Raw genomic sequence first — 16247 nt, forward strand, 5'->3', positions numbered from 1 at the left:
ATCCATGCACCATTAATCCACAGGCCATGAGACTCAGGGACTTGGGCTATTTTATTAATTTTTTTTGTAACTGTATGTTTTACTGCTATTGTAATTATATGTGATGTATCTGACTCTTGGTTCTGTGTTTTGCACCTTGTCCCAGAGGTCGTTTGGCTGTATTCCAGTGTATGGTTAAATGGCAACTAAACTTGAACTGGAACTTGAATATTCAACAAATATCTCACAAAAAGTCAACATTTTAATTTTTTGTACTGTAACACAACTTGTTAACAAAACAATTTACAATTATACATTTCATATAATAAACAAACCGTGAGTGACAAAGAAAGAATTCAAGAGAATACTTTACTTACAATTGCAAAAAATAATGGAAGAGGGCATTAAGGCAAACTTTGACATCACCAATTCCAAGATCAACATCCTGTTGACATGCAATGTAGCTTTCAAAACAATCCATAATTAGATAAAAACAGTCATCTCTCCTTCAAAAGATCACCCTTGTAATTCATCTGCTTAATGTGATACCTGATCCCCAATTCAAAATAAAGTTATAAAGTTGACCTTAAACATCAAAATTAGTCAGAGTATTGAAACATTCAAATTAAGAACGTAACAAAAATAAGGGATTCTAGGTTCTTACAGAGGACTTCTGGTAAATTATGCCATTAAGTCTGCAACTTCTATGAAAGCAATTGACTTTTAATTTATATAATTAATGAATATCAAATCAGGGAGCAATAGTATTTCAGTTGTTCAAATCTAAAATCTACGAATTTTGAACATCTGACAGGCCTAGTGACACTTCAAAGCATTACAGTACAGTATTAATGTGTGCTATTTAAGAGACAAAGCAGGTAAAAAAATTTTACTGTTCACAGCTCAATGAGTAGTGGTGATTACTATCCAAATAAGCTGGGTAAGGTGAATACCTTCAGCATCTTCAAGTGCCTCAAACTCTGTTTGATGACCATTGAAATGCTTTAATGAATCTTGAACAAAGTCCATTAAAGATGATCATTTACACACATATCAATTCCAAAGATTACATCAGATTTTCCAAACCCTCCTATACATAATCCACAGCTCCTCACTAAAGCTAGCAGTTGACTTGCATATATTAGTAAACAACTTCAATTGCTTGGTGTACCAGCACAGATATGGTCAATAAAGACCTAATCACTGTCAGAGTCTTCATCATCCTTTGTAGTTTTCATTGTGTCAGACTCACATCCACCATCCTCTTCCTCTTCCATCTCCTGCAAGAAAGCAAATTGTACAGCTTTTTGTTTCCTTTGTAGATACTATAATAAAAGCATGATTCATTCCCACATTATAGTCTTTTTTCCTTTTACAATCTATGATCTGTGGCTCATTGCATTACCTTCCTTGGGTTTGATACCTTGTTTGTAACTGAGATCTGACGTTTCAGATTTGAATACCACTTTATAATCTATGGCCAAGCATTAACTTAAAGAGGGGTAACTTTGAAGGTATGAGACGTGAATTAGCTAAGATAGACTGGCAAATGACACTTAAAGGATTGACGGTGGATATGCAATGGCAAGCATTTATAGGTTGCATGGATGAACTACAACAATTGTTCATTCCAGTTTGGCAAAAGAATAAATCAAGGAAGGTAGTGCACCCGTGGCTGACAAGAGAAATTAGGGATAGTATCAATTCCAAAGAAGTAGCATACAAATTAGCCAGAGAAAGTGGCTCACCTGAGGACCGGGAGAAATTCAGAGTTCAGCAGAGGAGGACAAAGGGTTTAATTAGGAAGGGGAGAAAAGATTATGAGAGAAAACTGGCAGAGAACATAAAAACGGACTGTAAAAGCTTTTATAGATATGTAAAAAGGAAAAGACTGGTAAAGACAAATGTAGGTCCCCTGCAGACAGAAACAGGTGAATTGATTATGGGGAGCAAGGACATGGCAGACCAATTGAATAATTACTTTGGTTCTGTCTTCACTAAGGAGGACATAAATAATCTTCCAGAAATAGTAAGGGACAGAGGGTCCAGTGAGATGGAGGAACTGAGTGAAATACATGTTAGTAGGGAAGTGGTGTTAGGTAAATTGAAGGGATTGAATGCAGATAAATCCCCAGGGCCAGATGGTCTGCATCCTAGAGTGCTTAAGGAAGTAGCCCAAGAAATAGTGGATGCATTAGTGATAATTTTTCAAAACCCGTTAGATTCTGGACTAGTTCCTGAGGATTGGAGGGTGGCTAATGTAACCCCAATTTTTAAAAAAGGAGGGAGAGAGAAACCGGGGAATTATAGACCGGTTAGCCTAACGTCGGTGGTGGGGAAACTGCTGGAGTCAGTTATCAAGGATGTGAGAACAGCACATTTGGAAAGTGGAGAAATGATCGGACAAAGTCAGCATGGATTTGTGAAAGGAAAATCATGTCTGACGAATCTCATAGAATTTTTTGAGGATGTAACTAGTAGAGTGGATAGGGGAGAACCAGTGGATGTGGTATATTTGGATTTTCAAAAGGCTTTTGACAAGGTCCCACACAGGAGATTAGTGTGCAAACTTAAAGCACATGGTATTGGGGGTAAGGTATTGGTGTGGGTGGAGAATTGGTTAGCAGACAGGAAGCAAAGAGTGGGAATAAACGGGACCTTTTCAGAATGGCAGGCGGTGACTAGTGGGGTACCACAAGGCTCAGTGCTGGGACCCCAGTTGTTTACAATATATATTAATGACTTGGATGAGGAAATTAAATGCAGCATCTCCAAGTTTGCGGATGACACGAAGCTGGGCGGCAGTGTTAGCAGTGAGGAGGATGCTAAGAGGATGCAGGGTGACTTGGATAGGTTGGGTGAGTGGGCAAACTCATGGCAGATGCAATTTAATGTGGATAAATGTGAAGTTATCCACTTTGGTGGCAAAAATAGGAAAACAGATTATTATCTGAATGGTGGCCGATTAGGAAAAGGGGAGGTGCAACGAGACCTGGGTGTCATTATACACCAGTCATTGAAAGTGGGCATGCAGGTACAGCAGGCGGTGAAAAAGGCGAATGGTATGCTGGCATTTATAGCGAGAGGATTCGAGTACAGGAGCAGGGAGGTACTACTGCAGTTGTACAAGGCCTTGGTGAGACCACACCTGGAGTATTGTGTGCAGTTTTGTTCCCCTAATCTGAGGTAAGACATCTTTGCCATAGAGGGAGTACAAAGAAGGTTCACCAGATTGATTCCTGGGATGACAGGACTTTCATATGAAGAAAAACTGGATGAACTGGGCTTGTACTCGTTGGAATTTAGAAGATTGAGGGGGGATCTGATTGAAACGTATAAAATCCTAAAGGGATTGGACAGGCTAGATGCAGGAAGATTGTTCCCGATGTTGGGGAAGTCCAGAACAAGGGGTCACAGTTTGAGGATAAAGGGGAAGCCTTTTAGGACCGAGATTAGGAAAAACTTCTTCACACAGAGAGTGGTGAATCTGTGGAATTCTCTGCCACAGCAAACTGCTGAGGCCAGTTCATTGGCTATGTTTAAGAGGGAGTTAGATATGGCCCTTGTGGCTACGGGGATCAGGGGGTATGGAGGGAAGGCTGGGGCGGGGTTCTGAGTTGGATGATCAGCCATGATCATAATAAATGGCGGTGCAGGCTCAAAGGGCCGAATGGCCTACTCCTGCACCTATTTTCTATGTTTCTATGTTTCTATTACCTTAACTTTGGGGGACTGTTTTGTACAATCTGTATCAAAGTAACTTATTTGCATTTACACAATTATAATATTGGACCAGCTGACTGGATGATTTTTTAATACTTTGTACAATCTGTATCATAGTACCTAGCTTGCATTAACATAATGACAAATTTTGGAATTTACTGATATCAATAACCAAGTATTATATAATCATCCAATCAGCTGGCCCAATATTATCCCAAGTATATAGTCATAGTCAGACTTTATTGATCCCGGGGGAAATTGGATTTTCGTTACAGTTGCTCCATAAATAATATAGTAATAAAATCATAAATAGTTAAATAGTAATATGTAAATTATGCCCAGAAATAAGTCCAGGACCAGCCTATCGACTCAGGGTGTCTGACCCTCCAAGGGAGGAGTTGTAAAGTTTGATGGCCACAGGCAGGAAGACTTCCTATGACGCTCTGTGTTGCATCTCGGTGGAATAAGTCTCTGGCTGAATGTACTCCTGTGCCCAACCAGTACATTATGTAGTGGATAGGAGACATTGTCCAAGATGGCATGCAACTTAGACAGCATCCTCTTTTCAGACACCACCGTGAGAGAGTCCAGTTCCATCCCCACAACATCACTGGCCTTATGAATGAGTTTGTTGATTCTGTTGGTGTCTGCGACCCTCAGCCTGCTGCCCAAGCACACAACAGCAAACGTTGACAGCTTACTTTATCATAGTCACTCTCACAGTACGAGTACCCTCCCGAAGCTTACCTCTTCCTCATGATCTTCAGGTAACTGTGATTCTTCTTCATCTCCAATCTCCTGCTGGGATTCCTGGGTTAAGATCTCTTCCCCCTGTTTAAAGTAACAATCACTCAATCAGCTGTATTTATCCCATTGAAGGCTTCATTCTGATACACTGCTCAAGGTACACATAAACAATTTCCAAGGGAGAACAGAGATGGGTAACAGAAGGAAAAGGTTGGAAGAAACCCGCTGTGACTTTTTGTTTATTCTCCATTCCATCTGGCCTTCCCTCCCTCAATAGAACTAAGGATAACTATATGCACATATCCTACCAGTAAACCACATTTCCCTGGTTTGTCCTTCTGTGAATGTAACAATTTAGTAACATTAATTGGTGAATAACATCAGCAGCCACAATAGAAGAAAATGCAGAACTTCATTTGAGGATATAGATCATAAGACATTTTTCAGTCACTGTTTGCCAAAGCTATTATATGACTTGGAACACCAATGCCAGAATTATTAGAACCATTTGCAAACTAGTATTTGGGATTTGCAGTGTTCTTATTAAAAATGAGAAACACATGGTGGGGAATTGCAAAGGTGAATCCTAGCCACCATCAAGAAAGTTGGATAGAAGGAGACAGAAGACGGGATGGATCAGGAAATGGTAATGATTAGGTGATGCCTTTGGAGCATATTAAAAAGAACCTAATAAGGTGAGAGAAAAATAAAACACTGGAAGACCTGGGAAAGAACAAGTTTGAAAGGAAGTTCACATATTAATTTAGGAGGGAGGTGCAAGACATTGAAGGGAATATTCTAAGCTTCTGCATTGAGTACAACTTTCAGACCCACAAACAAGCAAACACAACTGAAAGACATGTAACACACATCAAAGTTGCTGGTGAATGCAGCAGGCAAGGCAGCATCTCTGGGAAGATGTACAGTCAACGTTTCGGGCCGAGACCCTTCGTCAGGACTAACTGAAGGAAGAGTGAGTAAGAGATTTGAAAGTGGGAGGGGGAGGGAGAGATCTAAAATGATGGGAGAAGACAGGAGGGGGAGGGATGGAGCCAAGAGCTGGACAGGTGATTGGCAAAAGGGATATGAGAGGATCATGGGACAGGAGGTCCAGGGAGAAGGAAAAGGGGGAGGAGGGGAAAAAACCCAGAGGATGGGCAAGGGGTATAGTGAGAGGGACAGAGGGAGAAAAAGGAGAGAGAGAAAAAGTATATGTGTATATAAATAGATAACGGATGGGGTATGAGGGGGAGGTGGAGGAAAGACATGCAGTGTGATTACTCGAGTTGAGTATGATGTTCTCCTAAGGGGCTATTCCCCTAATGGAGAATGCCTGTGTGTGACTTTGTTTAATGTGGGGAGGCTGATGCACGGGCAGCCACTACGCGGCCCTTGACAGATCGAGATCAGGGTCCAGTGGCATGGCACGTAAGGCAACTGGGGACCCTTCACTGCTGCAGCCTTCCTCCGCCTTCACTGCCATGGTGATGTGTCATCACCTTCCACCAACTACAGCATTGAGGTCTTGTTGGATTGCTTTGTCTGGAACCTCTCCTTTGACCTCACCACCATGGGTGACCTTAACACGAGCTAAGCTCCAGATGCATCTCTCTTGGGATCTCAGGAGCTCACAAGCCTCTCCACTACAACAATGTGATGATCCTCGGTGAAGCATGTAATAACTTGGCAGAACATAATTCTATTTTGACAAGCCAACGGACAGATCTGTACTTTTATTTAAATATATACACTCACATGCAGGTCTCTGTTTTTGAGATTTCCTAGCCAGAATGCATCTTGGCATTTGTTGATGGTCAACATTGCTTTAACTCGGTACACAAATAGTTCCAACAGCTTCTTCAACAATGGGACATGATTGGTAAGATTAGTATCTTGGTTGATCTAAGTTAACCATAGGAAAGAGAAGGTAAAGTTTGTTACAATGAAGCCTGAAAGTTCATGTTCTTCTGATAACATCACTAACATTAAAATGTATTAACATTGCATCATTACTCGTATTTCATTTACTTATACGACGAAATATTAGTAATTAAAAGATCAACAGCTAATTCATATCACAGTCCACCTTGTTTTCAGGTACCTTTTGTGAAAAAGGAAAGCTCTTAAAAACATTAAAATAACTTGCTTATTTTCTTGAAGTGTACCTTCCCACCTATATGTTTTTTAAGTATTCAACTGTATTAGATATTTTAAGCAATATAATGATCTTTTTGATTCATCTTATTTTATTAATTTATTTTATTTAAACATACAGCATGGCAACAGGCCCTTATAGTGCAATGAGCCCTCACCACGCAATTAACTGTGACCAATTAACCTAACCTCTATGTCTTTGGTAATAAGAGGAAACCGCTACACCCAGAAGAAAGTGCAAACTCTTTGCAGACAGGGCAGATTTGAACCTGGGTCAGCTGTGCTGTAATAGCATTACAATGGAGCAGACTCGATGGACTGAATGGCCTAATTCTGTTCCTATGTCTCATGGTTACGCTACCATGAAGCTTAGGAGTTCACGTGGCTACACCAATGCTGCATACCGGGACTTAAAGAATCATTTGAATCCAAGGGAGACCAATATCCTTGCGGGCAGGTTTGCTGAAGCTGTTGGGAGTGGTCTGAACAAATATGGCAGGGGGATGGGATGCAGTATGACAGAGCTGGTATGAATGAGCCAGCAGGTTTACAAGTAGATGATGGGTATAATAAGGAAGGACAAGCCAATGATTGGGTACAAACGCAGCAGTGCAGAGTTATATTGTACCACAGAGGCAAAATTCAAAAGCATAAAGAATGTAGGACTGAAGGTGCTGTATTTAAATACAGGTAGTATTTGGAATAAGGTGGATGAACACGTGGTGCAGTTAGATTGGTCAGTATGACATTGCGGACATCAGAGTCGTGGCTGAAAGAACATTATAGTTGGGAGCTTTGTATCGAGAGGACAGGCAGGAAGGCATAAGCGTTAGCACTGCTCTGTTGGTTAAGAGATGGAATTACATCTTTAGGAAGAGGTGAGAGGGTCAGAGAATGTTGAGTCTTTGTGGGTGGAGTTAAGAAACGGCAAAGGGAGCTGGTAAGAACATGTAATAAGGGCAACGTCACAATTGTAATGGGGACGTCGATATGCAAGGAGTTGGGAAAATCAGGTTGACGTTGAATCACAAGAGAGAAAATTTGTTGAATGCCTTAGAGCAGCTTGTGTTTGAGCCTACTTGGGGAAAGGCTATCTTAGATTGGATGTTGCGTAATAATCCAGATTTTATTAGGGAGTTTAAGGTAATGGAATCCTTAGGAAGCAGTGATCATAATGTGATTGAATTCCTACTGTAATTTGAGAGGGAGAAGCACAAGTCAGATGTATCAGTATCGCAATGGAATAAAGGGAATTAAAGGCATGAGAAAGGAGCTTGCCCAGGTGGATATGAATGGGATACTGGTGGGGATGGTGGCAGAGCAGAGGCAGCTAAAGTTTCTGGGAATAGTTCACTTGGCGCAGGATAAATATGTCCCACAGAAGTGGTTCTCAAATGGTGGGGGTAGGCAACTGTGGATGACAAGGGAAGTTAAGGACTGCATAAAAGCTAAGGAAAGGGCATATAATGTAGCAAAAGTGAGTGGAGAAGTTGGGTGATTGGGAAGTTTTTAAAATCCAACAAAAAGGAAACTAAAAAGCCATAAGAAGGGAAAAGATGAAATATAATTGGCAAACTAGCCAATAGGATATTAAAAAGTTTTTTTTCAGTTATAAAGAATAAAAGGGAGGTGAGAATTGATATTGGACCACTGGAAAATGATGCAGGTGAGGTAGTAATGGGGGACAAAGAAATGGCAGATAAACTTAATAAGTACTTTGCATCAATCTTCACTGTGAAGGCACTAGCAGTGTGCCAGAGGTCAATGAGTGTCAGGGAGTAGGAGTGAGTACCATTGTTATTACAAAGGATGAAGTACCAGGCACACTCAAAGATCTTAAGGTGGCCAAGTCACCTGGACTAGATGGACTACATCCCAGATTCTGAAAGAAGTTGCTGAAGATATAGCAGATGCATTGGTTATGATAGAAACATAGAAAACCTACAACACAATACAGGCCCTTCGGGCCCACAGAATTGTGCCGAACATGTCCCTACCTTAGAAATTACTAGGCTTACTAGCCCTCTATTACTAGCCCTCTATTTTACTAAGCTCCATGTACCTATCTAAAAGTCTCTTAAAAGACCCTATTGTTTCCACCTCCACCACCATTGCCGGCAGCCCATTCCACACACTCACCACTCTCTTGAGTAAAAATCTTACCCCTGACATCTTCTCTGTACCTACTCCCCAGCACCTTAAACCTGTGTCTTCTTGTGGCAACCATTTCAGCCCCGGGAAAAAGCCTCTGACTATCCACACGATCAATGCCTTTCATCATCTTATACACCTCTATCAGGTCACCTCTCATCCTCCGTCGCTCCAAGGAGAAAAGGCTGAGTTCACTCAACCTATTCTCATAAGGCATGCTCCCCAATCCAGGCAACATCCTTGTAAATCTCCTCTGCACCCTTTCTATAGTTTCCACATCCTTCCTATAGTGAGGCGACCAGAACTGTATTCCAAGTAGGGTCTGACCAGGGTCCTATATAGCTGCAACATTACCTCTCAGCTGCTAAATTCAATTCCACGATTGATGAAGGCCAATACACCGTACACCTTCTTAACCACAGAGTCAACCTGCCCAGCTGCTTTGAGCGTCCTATGGACTTGGACCCCAAGATCCCTCTGATCCTCCACACTGCCAAGAGTCTTACCATCAATACTATATTCTGCCATTATATTTGACCTATCTACCAAAATGAACCACTTCACACTTATCTGGGTTGAATTCCATCTGCCACTTCTCAGCCCAGTTTTGCATTCTATCAATGTCCCGCTGTAACCTCTGACTGCCCTCCACACCATCTACAACATCTCCAACCTTTGTGTCATCAGCAAACTTACTAACCCATTCCTTCACTTCCGCATCCAGGTCATTTATAAAAATCACGAAGAGTAAGGGTCCCAGAACAGATCCCTGAAGCACTCCACTGGTGACCGACCTCCATGCAGAATATGACCTGCCTACAACCACTCTCTGCCTTCTGTGGGCAAGCCAGTTCTGGATCCACAAAGCAATGTCCCCTTGGATCCCATGCCTCCTTACTTTCTCAATAAGCCTTGCATGGGGTAGCTTATCAAATGCCTTGCTGAAATCCAAGAATCTTTCAAGATTCACTTGATTCTGGAGGAATGGAAAATTACAAATGTCACTCCACTCTTTAAGAAGGGAGGAAGGAAAAAGAAAGGAAATTTTAGGCCAGTCAGCCTAACCTCAGTGGTTGGGAAAGTGCTGGAGTCCATTTTAAGGATGAGTTTTGGGGTACTTCGAGGCTAATGATTAAATAAGTCAAAGTCAGCATGGTTTCTGTAAAGGGAAATCTTGCCTGACAAATCTGTTAGAGTACTTTGAGGAAGTAACAAGCAGGGCGGACAGAGGAGAGGCAAAAGATATCATTCACTTGGATTTTCAAAAGGCACTTGACAAGTTACCACACATGAGGCTGCTTAACAAGATAAAATCCCATGGGATCGCAGGGAAGTTACTAGCATGGACAGAGGACTAGTTGACAGCAAGGAGGCAGTGAGTGGGAATAAAGGGGGTCATTTTTGGTTGGCTGCCAGTGACGTGGTGTTCCTCAGGGGTCAGTATTGGGACTGCTACTTTTCACATTGTTTGTCACTGATTTAGATAACGGAATTGATGGTTTTGTGACAAAGTCTGTGGATGATACAAAGATAGGTGGAGGGGTGGGTAGTGCTGAAGAAGCAAATGGATTGCAGAAGGAATCAGACGAATTGGAAGAATGGGCAAAAAAGTGGCAGATGGAACAGTGTTGGGAAATGTACAATAATGCATTTTGTTCAAAGGAACATAAGTGCAGACTATTATCTAAATGGGGAGAAAATTCAAATATCAGAGGTGCAAAGGGACTTATGAGCCCTTGTGCTGAGGCTTTATAAGACACCACTATTCACAGTTTTGGGCCCCACATCCCAGAAAGGATTGGAGAGAGTCCAGAGGAGGTTCAAGAGATGATACTGGGAATGAAAGGGTTAACATATGAGCAGCATTTGGCAATTTTGGGCCTGTACTCACTGGAATTTAGAAGAATGCAGGGGGATCTCATTGAAACCTATGGAATGTTGGAAGGACTAGATAAGGTGGACGCGGAGAGGTTGTTTCCTATGTCGGGGGTGTCCAGAACTAGAGGGCACAGCCTCAAAATTGAGGGGCGACCCTTTAGAACTGAGGTAAGGAGGATTTTTTTGTTAGCCAAAGAGTAGTATACCTGTGGAATGCTCTGCCATAGACAGCTATGGGCCAAGACTGTGTGTATATTTAAGGTGAAAATTGGTAAGTTTCCGGATTGGTCAGGGTATCAAAGGTTATGGTGGGAAGGCTGGTGTATGAGGTTGAGTGGAATCTGGGATCAGCCATGATGGAATGGCTGAGCAGACTCGATGGGCCGAATGTCTTATGGTTTCTTATTCTGACTTTTTCACAAATGCAATCTTTCAATACGGTGATATGTTTAGTGTTTAGTCCGCTGACACAAAATGACCCTTTTACCAAATCATTTTACTTTATAACAACAAAGATATTAACACTAAGTGTAAAATAGCGCATTTATTGAATTCAAATATTTGTCAAAACTAATAAATGCACCCAATTTAAAAATGCAGAGTTTGTATAGATCTTCATTCAATTCACTGCTTATGTGGTCTTTTACAGTGATTCAGTGGAGGAGGCAAGACAACAGTATATGGTCAGCAAGAACATGGAAGGCTGAAAAGCCCATTTCTGTACTGTATAATTCTATGACTTCAGAAACATAATTTCAGAATCAATGAATAATGATATTGTTTTTACTGAGTTACAGAATAGTAAAATAATTTCTCGTATTTTTAATGCAGAAGTCAAGAAGTCAAATGTCTATATTTCTCACATTTTTCTCACCCATGTTACTTAAACAACCTTAGAGGATTCTTGTAACTTAGAGCAATTATATTAATTTAACCAGTCAAATACAAAGTTGACTAGAATAACTCTGCAGCAGAGTTTACATCTTAATTTACAGATAGTCCTACAAGAAATTCAAACAAACTAAGAAAGCTGGCCAGTACTAATTACTTGCAACTCAATAGCCTTTTATGTTGCACTGATACCTTGCTATGTCCACACATATGGTGCAGCTGACGAGTGCTCAGCTGTAGAGCTTTCAGCAAACTCTGAACGTCATCCTTTAAGAGAAAAAGAAAATATCCTCAGTGCTCCGTTATAAATTATGGGAGAAAATAATTGAATGCCATCAAGTTAAAAAATTTTTTTAATTGCTTTGGTAAGGTGAACTTATAACTATCCCTCTTAACCTATTGCAAAATAAACAATTCCTTTTTGATCATTATAAATAGATAGATAAACAGGTAGATACTTTATTGATCCCAAAGGAAATTACAGTGTCATAGTAGCATTGCAAGTGCACAGATTTACAACTATTAGAAAAGAAGTAAGAACGAATGAAAAGTAAGTTACCTTAAACAGTCTAACAGGAGGGGGTTTAAAAACGCAAACAAGAGGAATTCTGCAGATACTGAAAATTCAAGCAACACACATCAAAGTTGCTGGTGAACACAGCGGGCCATACAGCATCTCTAGGAAGAGGTACAGTCGACATTTCAGGCCAAGATCCTTCGTCAGGACGAATTGAAGGAAGAGTTAGTAAGAGACTAAAAAGGAAGAGTGCTAGCTCTTCCTTCAGTTAGTCCTGACGAAGGGTCTCGGCCTGAAACGTCAACTGTACCTCTTCCTAGAGATGCTGCCTGGCCTGCTGCGTTCACCAGCAACTTTGATGTGTGTTACAGGAGGGGTCATCACTTCCCCAGCTATAGGTTGACTCATTATGGAGCCTAGTAGACTCGGGTAAGAATGACCTCACATAGCGCTCTTTGGAGCAGCACAGTTGTCTCAGTCTATTACTAAAAGTGCTTTTCTGTTCAGCCAAGGTGATGTACAGAGGATGAGAAGCATTGTCCAGAATAGACAGGATTTTCCATAGGGTTCTTTGTTCTACCACAGACTCCAGTGTGTCCAGTTTGATTCCTATAACAGAGCAGCCTTTCTAATCAGTTTATTGAGCCTGTTGGCATCACCTATGTTGATGCTATTGCCCCAGCACACCACCACACTGAAGACTGCACTGGCGACAACAGACTATAACATGTGAAGGAAAGGCCTGTATACTCCAAAGGATTCTGGCATTGTACTGGATGACTGGAAAATTGCAAATGTTACTCCGCTATTTAAGAAGGGTGGGAGGCAGCAGAAAGGAAACTACAGACCTGTGGGCCTGACATCAGTGGTTGGGAAGTTGTTGGAATCGATTGTTAGGGATGAGATTACGGAGTACCTGGAGGCACATGACAAGATAGGCCAAAGCCAGCATGGCTTCCTGAAAGGAAAATCCTGCCTGACAAACCTACTGCAATTTTTTGAGGAAATTACAAACAGGGCAGACAAAGGAGATACAGTGGATGTGGTGTACTTGGATTTTCAGAAGGCCTTTGACAAGGTGCCGCACATGAGGCTGCTTAGCAAGGTAAGAGCCCATGTTTTTACAGGGAAGTTACTAGCATGGGTGGAGCATTGTCTGATTAGCAGAAAACAGAGAGTGGGAATTAAAGGTATCCTATTCTGGCTGGCTGCCACAGGGGTCAGTGTTGGGACCCTACTTTTTAAGATGTATGTCAATAATTTGGACTATGGGTGTAATGGATTTGTGGCTAAGTTTGCCGATGATACAAAGATAGGTGCACGAGTGGCCAGTGTTGAGGAAACAAAGAGCCTGCAGAAAGACTTAGTTTAGGAGAATGGGCAAAGAAGTGGCAAATTAGATACAATGTTGGAAAGTGTATGGTCATACACTTTGGTGGCAGAAATAAACAGGCAGACTATTATTTAGATGGGGAGAGAATTCAAAATGCAGAGATGTAAAGGGACTTGGAAGTCCTTGTGCAGGATACCCTAAAGGTTAACCTCCAGGTTGAATTGGTGGTGCCGAAGGTGAATGCAATGTTGGCATTATTTTCTTGAGGTATAGAATATAACAGCAGGGATGTGATGTTGAGGCTCTATAAGGCACTCATGAGACCACACGGAGTTTGTGTGCAGTTTTGGGCTCTTTATTTTAGAAAGGATATACTGACATTGGAGAGGGTTCAGAGAAGATTCACAAGAATGATTACAAGAATGAAAGGGTTACCGTATGAAGAATGTCTAGCAGCTCTTAGGCTGTATTCCCTGGAGTTTAGGAGAATGGGGGGGGGGGGGGATCTCACAGAAACATTCCAAATGTTACAAGGCCTGAACAAATTGTTATTTCCCATGGTAAGGGAGTCCAGGGCAAGAGGGCACGACTTCAGGATTGAAGGATGTCCATTTAAAACAGAGATGAGGAGAAATTACTTTAGTCAGAAGGTGGTAAATCTGTGGAATTTATTGCGATGAGAGGCTGTGGAGGTCAAGTCATTGGGTGTATTTAAGGCACAGATAGATGGGTTTTTGATTAGCAAGGGCATCAAAGGGTATGGGGAGAAGGCAGGAGAGTAGGGATGACTGGACGAATTGGATCAGCCCATGATTGAATGGTGGAGCAGATTTGATGGGCTGAATGTCCTACTGCGCCTTTATCTTATGGTCTTATGGACATAAATCTGTTGATGTTCTGGAGCATGTTGATATTAAGGGAGAGGAGGTGTTGGAGTTATTAAAATACAATAGGACAGGTAAGTCCCTGGGGCCTGACAGAATATTCCTCAGGCTGCTCCACGAGGCGAGGGAAGAGATTGCTGAGCCTCTGGCTAGGATCTTTATGTCCTCATTGTCTACAGGAATGGTACCAGAGGATTGGAAGGAGATGAATGTTGTCCCCTTGTTCAAAAAAGGTAGTAGGGATAGTCCGGGTAATTACAGACCAGAGAGCCTTATGTCTGTGGTGGGAAAGCTGTTGGAAAAAATTCTTCGAGATAGGATCTATGGGCATTAAAAGAATCATGGTCTGATCAGGAACAGTCAGCATGGCTTTGTGAAGGGCAGATCGTGTCTAACAAGCCTGATAGAGTTCTTTGAGGAGATGACCAGGCATATAGATGAGGGTAGTGAGGTCGATCTGATCTATATGGATTTTAGTAAGGCATTTGACAAGGTTCTACACAGTAGGCTTATTCAGAAACTCGGAAGGCATGGGATCCAGGGAAGTTTGGCCAAGTGGATTCAGAATTGGCTTGCCTGCAGAAGGCAGAGGGTCGTGGTGGAGGGAGTACATTCAGATTGGAGGTTGTGACTAGTGGTGTCCCACAAGGATCGGTTCTGGGACCTCTACTTTTCGTGATTTTTATTAACAACCTGGATGTGGGGGTAGAAGGGTGGGTTGGCAAGTTTGCAGACGACACAAAGGTTGGTGGTGTTGTGGATAGTGTAGAGGATTGTCGAAGATTGCAGAGAGACATTGATAGGATGTAGAAGTGGGCTGAGAAGTGGCAGATGGAGTTCAACCCGAAGAAGTGTGAGGTGGTACACTTTGGAAGGACAAACTCCAAGGCAGAGTACAAAGTAAATGGCAGGATACTTGGTAGAGTGGAGGATCTGGGGGTACATATCCACAGATCCCTGAAAGTTGGCTCACAGGTAGATAGGGTAGTTAAGAAAGCTTATGGGGTGTTAGCTTTCATAAGTCGAGGGATAGAGTTTAAGAGTCGCGAGGTAATGATGCAGCTCTATAAAACTCTGGTTAGGTCACACTTGGAGTACTGTGTCCGGTTCTGCTTGCCTCACTATAGGAAGGATGTGGAAGCATTGGAAAGGGTACAGAGGAGATTTACCAGGATGCTGCCTGGTTTAGAGAGTATGGATTGTGATCAGTCATTAAGGGAGCTAGGACTTTACTCTTTGGAGAGAAGGAGGATGAGAGGAAACATGATAGAGGTATACAAGATATTTAAAGGAATAGATAGAGTGGATAGCCAGTGCCCCTTCCCCAGGGCACCACTGCTCAAAACAAGGGGATATGGCTTTAAGGTAAGGGTGGGAAGTTCAAGGGGGATATTAGAGGAAGGTTTTTTACTCAGAGAGTGGTTGGTGTGTGGAATACACTGCCTGAGTCAGTGGTGGAGGCAGATACACTAGTGAAATTTAAGAGACTACTAGACAGGTATATGGAGGAATTTAAGGTGGGGGGTTATATAGGAGGCAGGGAGGCAGGGTTTGAGGTTTGGTACAACAATGTGGGCCGAAGGGCCTGTACTGTGCTGTACTATTCTGTGTCCTATATGTTAAATCTCCTCAGGAAGTAGAAGTCACTCTGGCCCTCCTTGTACACAGCCTCTGTGCTGGTGCTCCACTCAAGTCTAACATCCAGGTGCACCCTCCGGTACTTGCAGGTCCTCTCCACATCCACATGCTGACTATCAATAGTAAGAGGGAGCAGTCCAGGCTTAGACTTCCTAAAGTCCATCACCATCTCCTTTGTTTTACTGATGCTAAACTGCAGATGATTCACCTTGCACCATTTGACAAAGTTCTCCACCAGGGCCCTGTATTCATTCTCCCATCCTCCCTTTATACACCCAACTATTGCTGAGTCATCAAAGAGTTTCTGCAGATGACATGACTCAGTGTTGTATCTAAAGTCCGAGGTATACAG

The 16247-nt window shown here is 42.1% G+C and overlaps 1 protein-coding gene across 2 annotated transcripts in view; it reads right to left on the reverse strand.

Moving 5' to 3' along the window:
- Positions 1-230: 230 nt before the first annotated feature.
- The window catches only part of fancd2 (FA complementation group D2), a 178429-nt gene continuing 162412 nt past the window's right edge, over positions 231-16247 (reverse strand). For both annotated transcript variants that reach the window (XM_063067563.1, XM_063067564.1), the window contains 4 exons: positions 11716-11790; positions 6205-6351; positions 4450-4533; positions 231-1259 (listed from right to left, as the gene is read on the reverse strand). In XM_063067563.1, coding sequence (XP_062923633.1) covers positions 1176-1259; positions 4450-4533; positions 6205-6351; positions 11716-11790 — 390 coding nt within the window. In that variant the 3' untranslated portion in view covers positions 231-1175. The remainder of the gene's footprint in view (positions 1260-4449; positions 4534-6204; positions 6352-11715; positions 11791-16247) is intronic.

The sequence above is a fragment of the Mobula hypostoma genome, chromosome 15, assembly GCF_963921235.1.
Source record: "Mobula hypostoma chromosome 15, sMobHyp1.1, whole genome shotgun sequence".
Lineage (NCBI taxonomy): Eukaryota > Metazoa > Chordata > Chondrichthyes > Myliobatiformes > Myliobatidae > Mobula > Mobula hypostoma.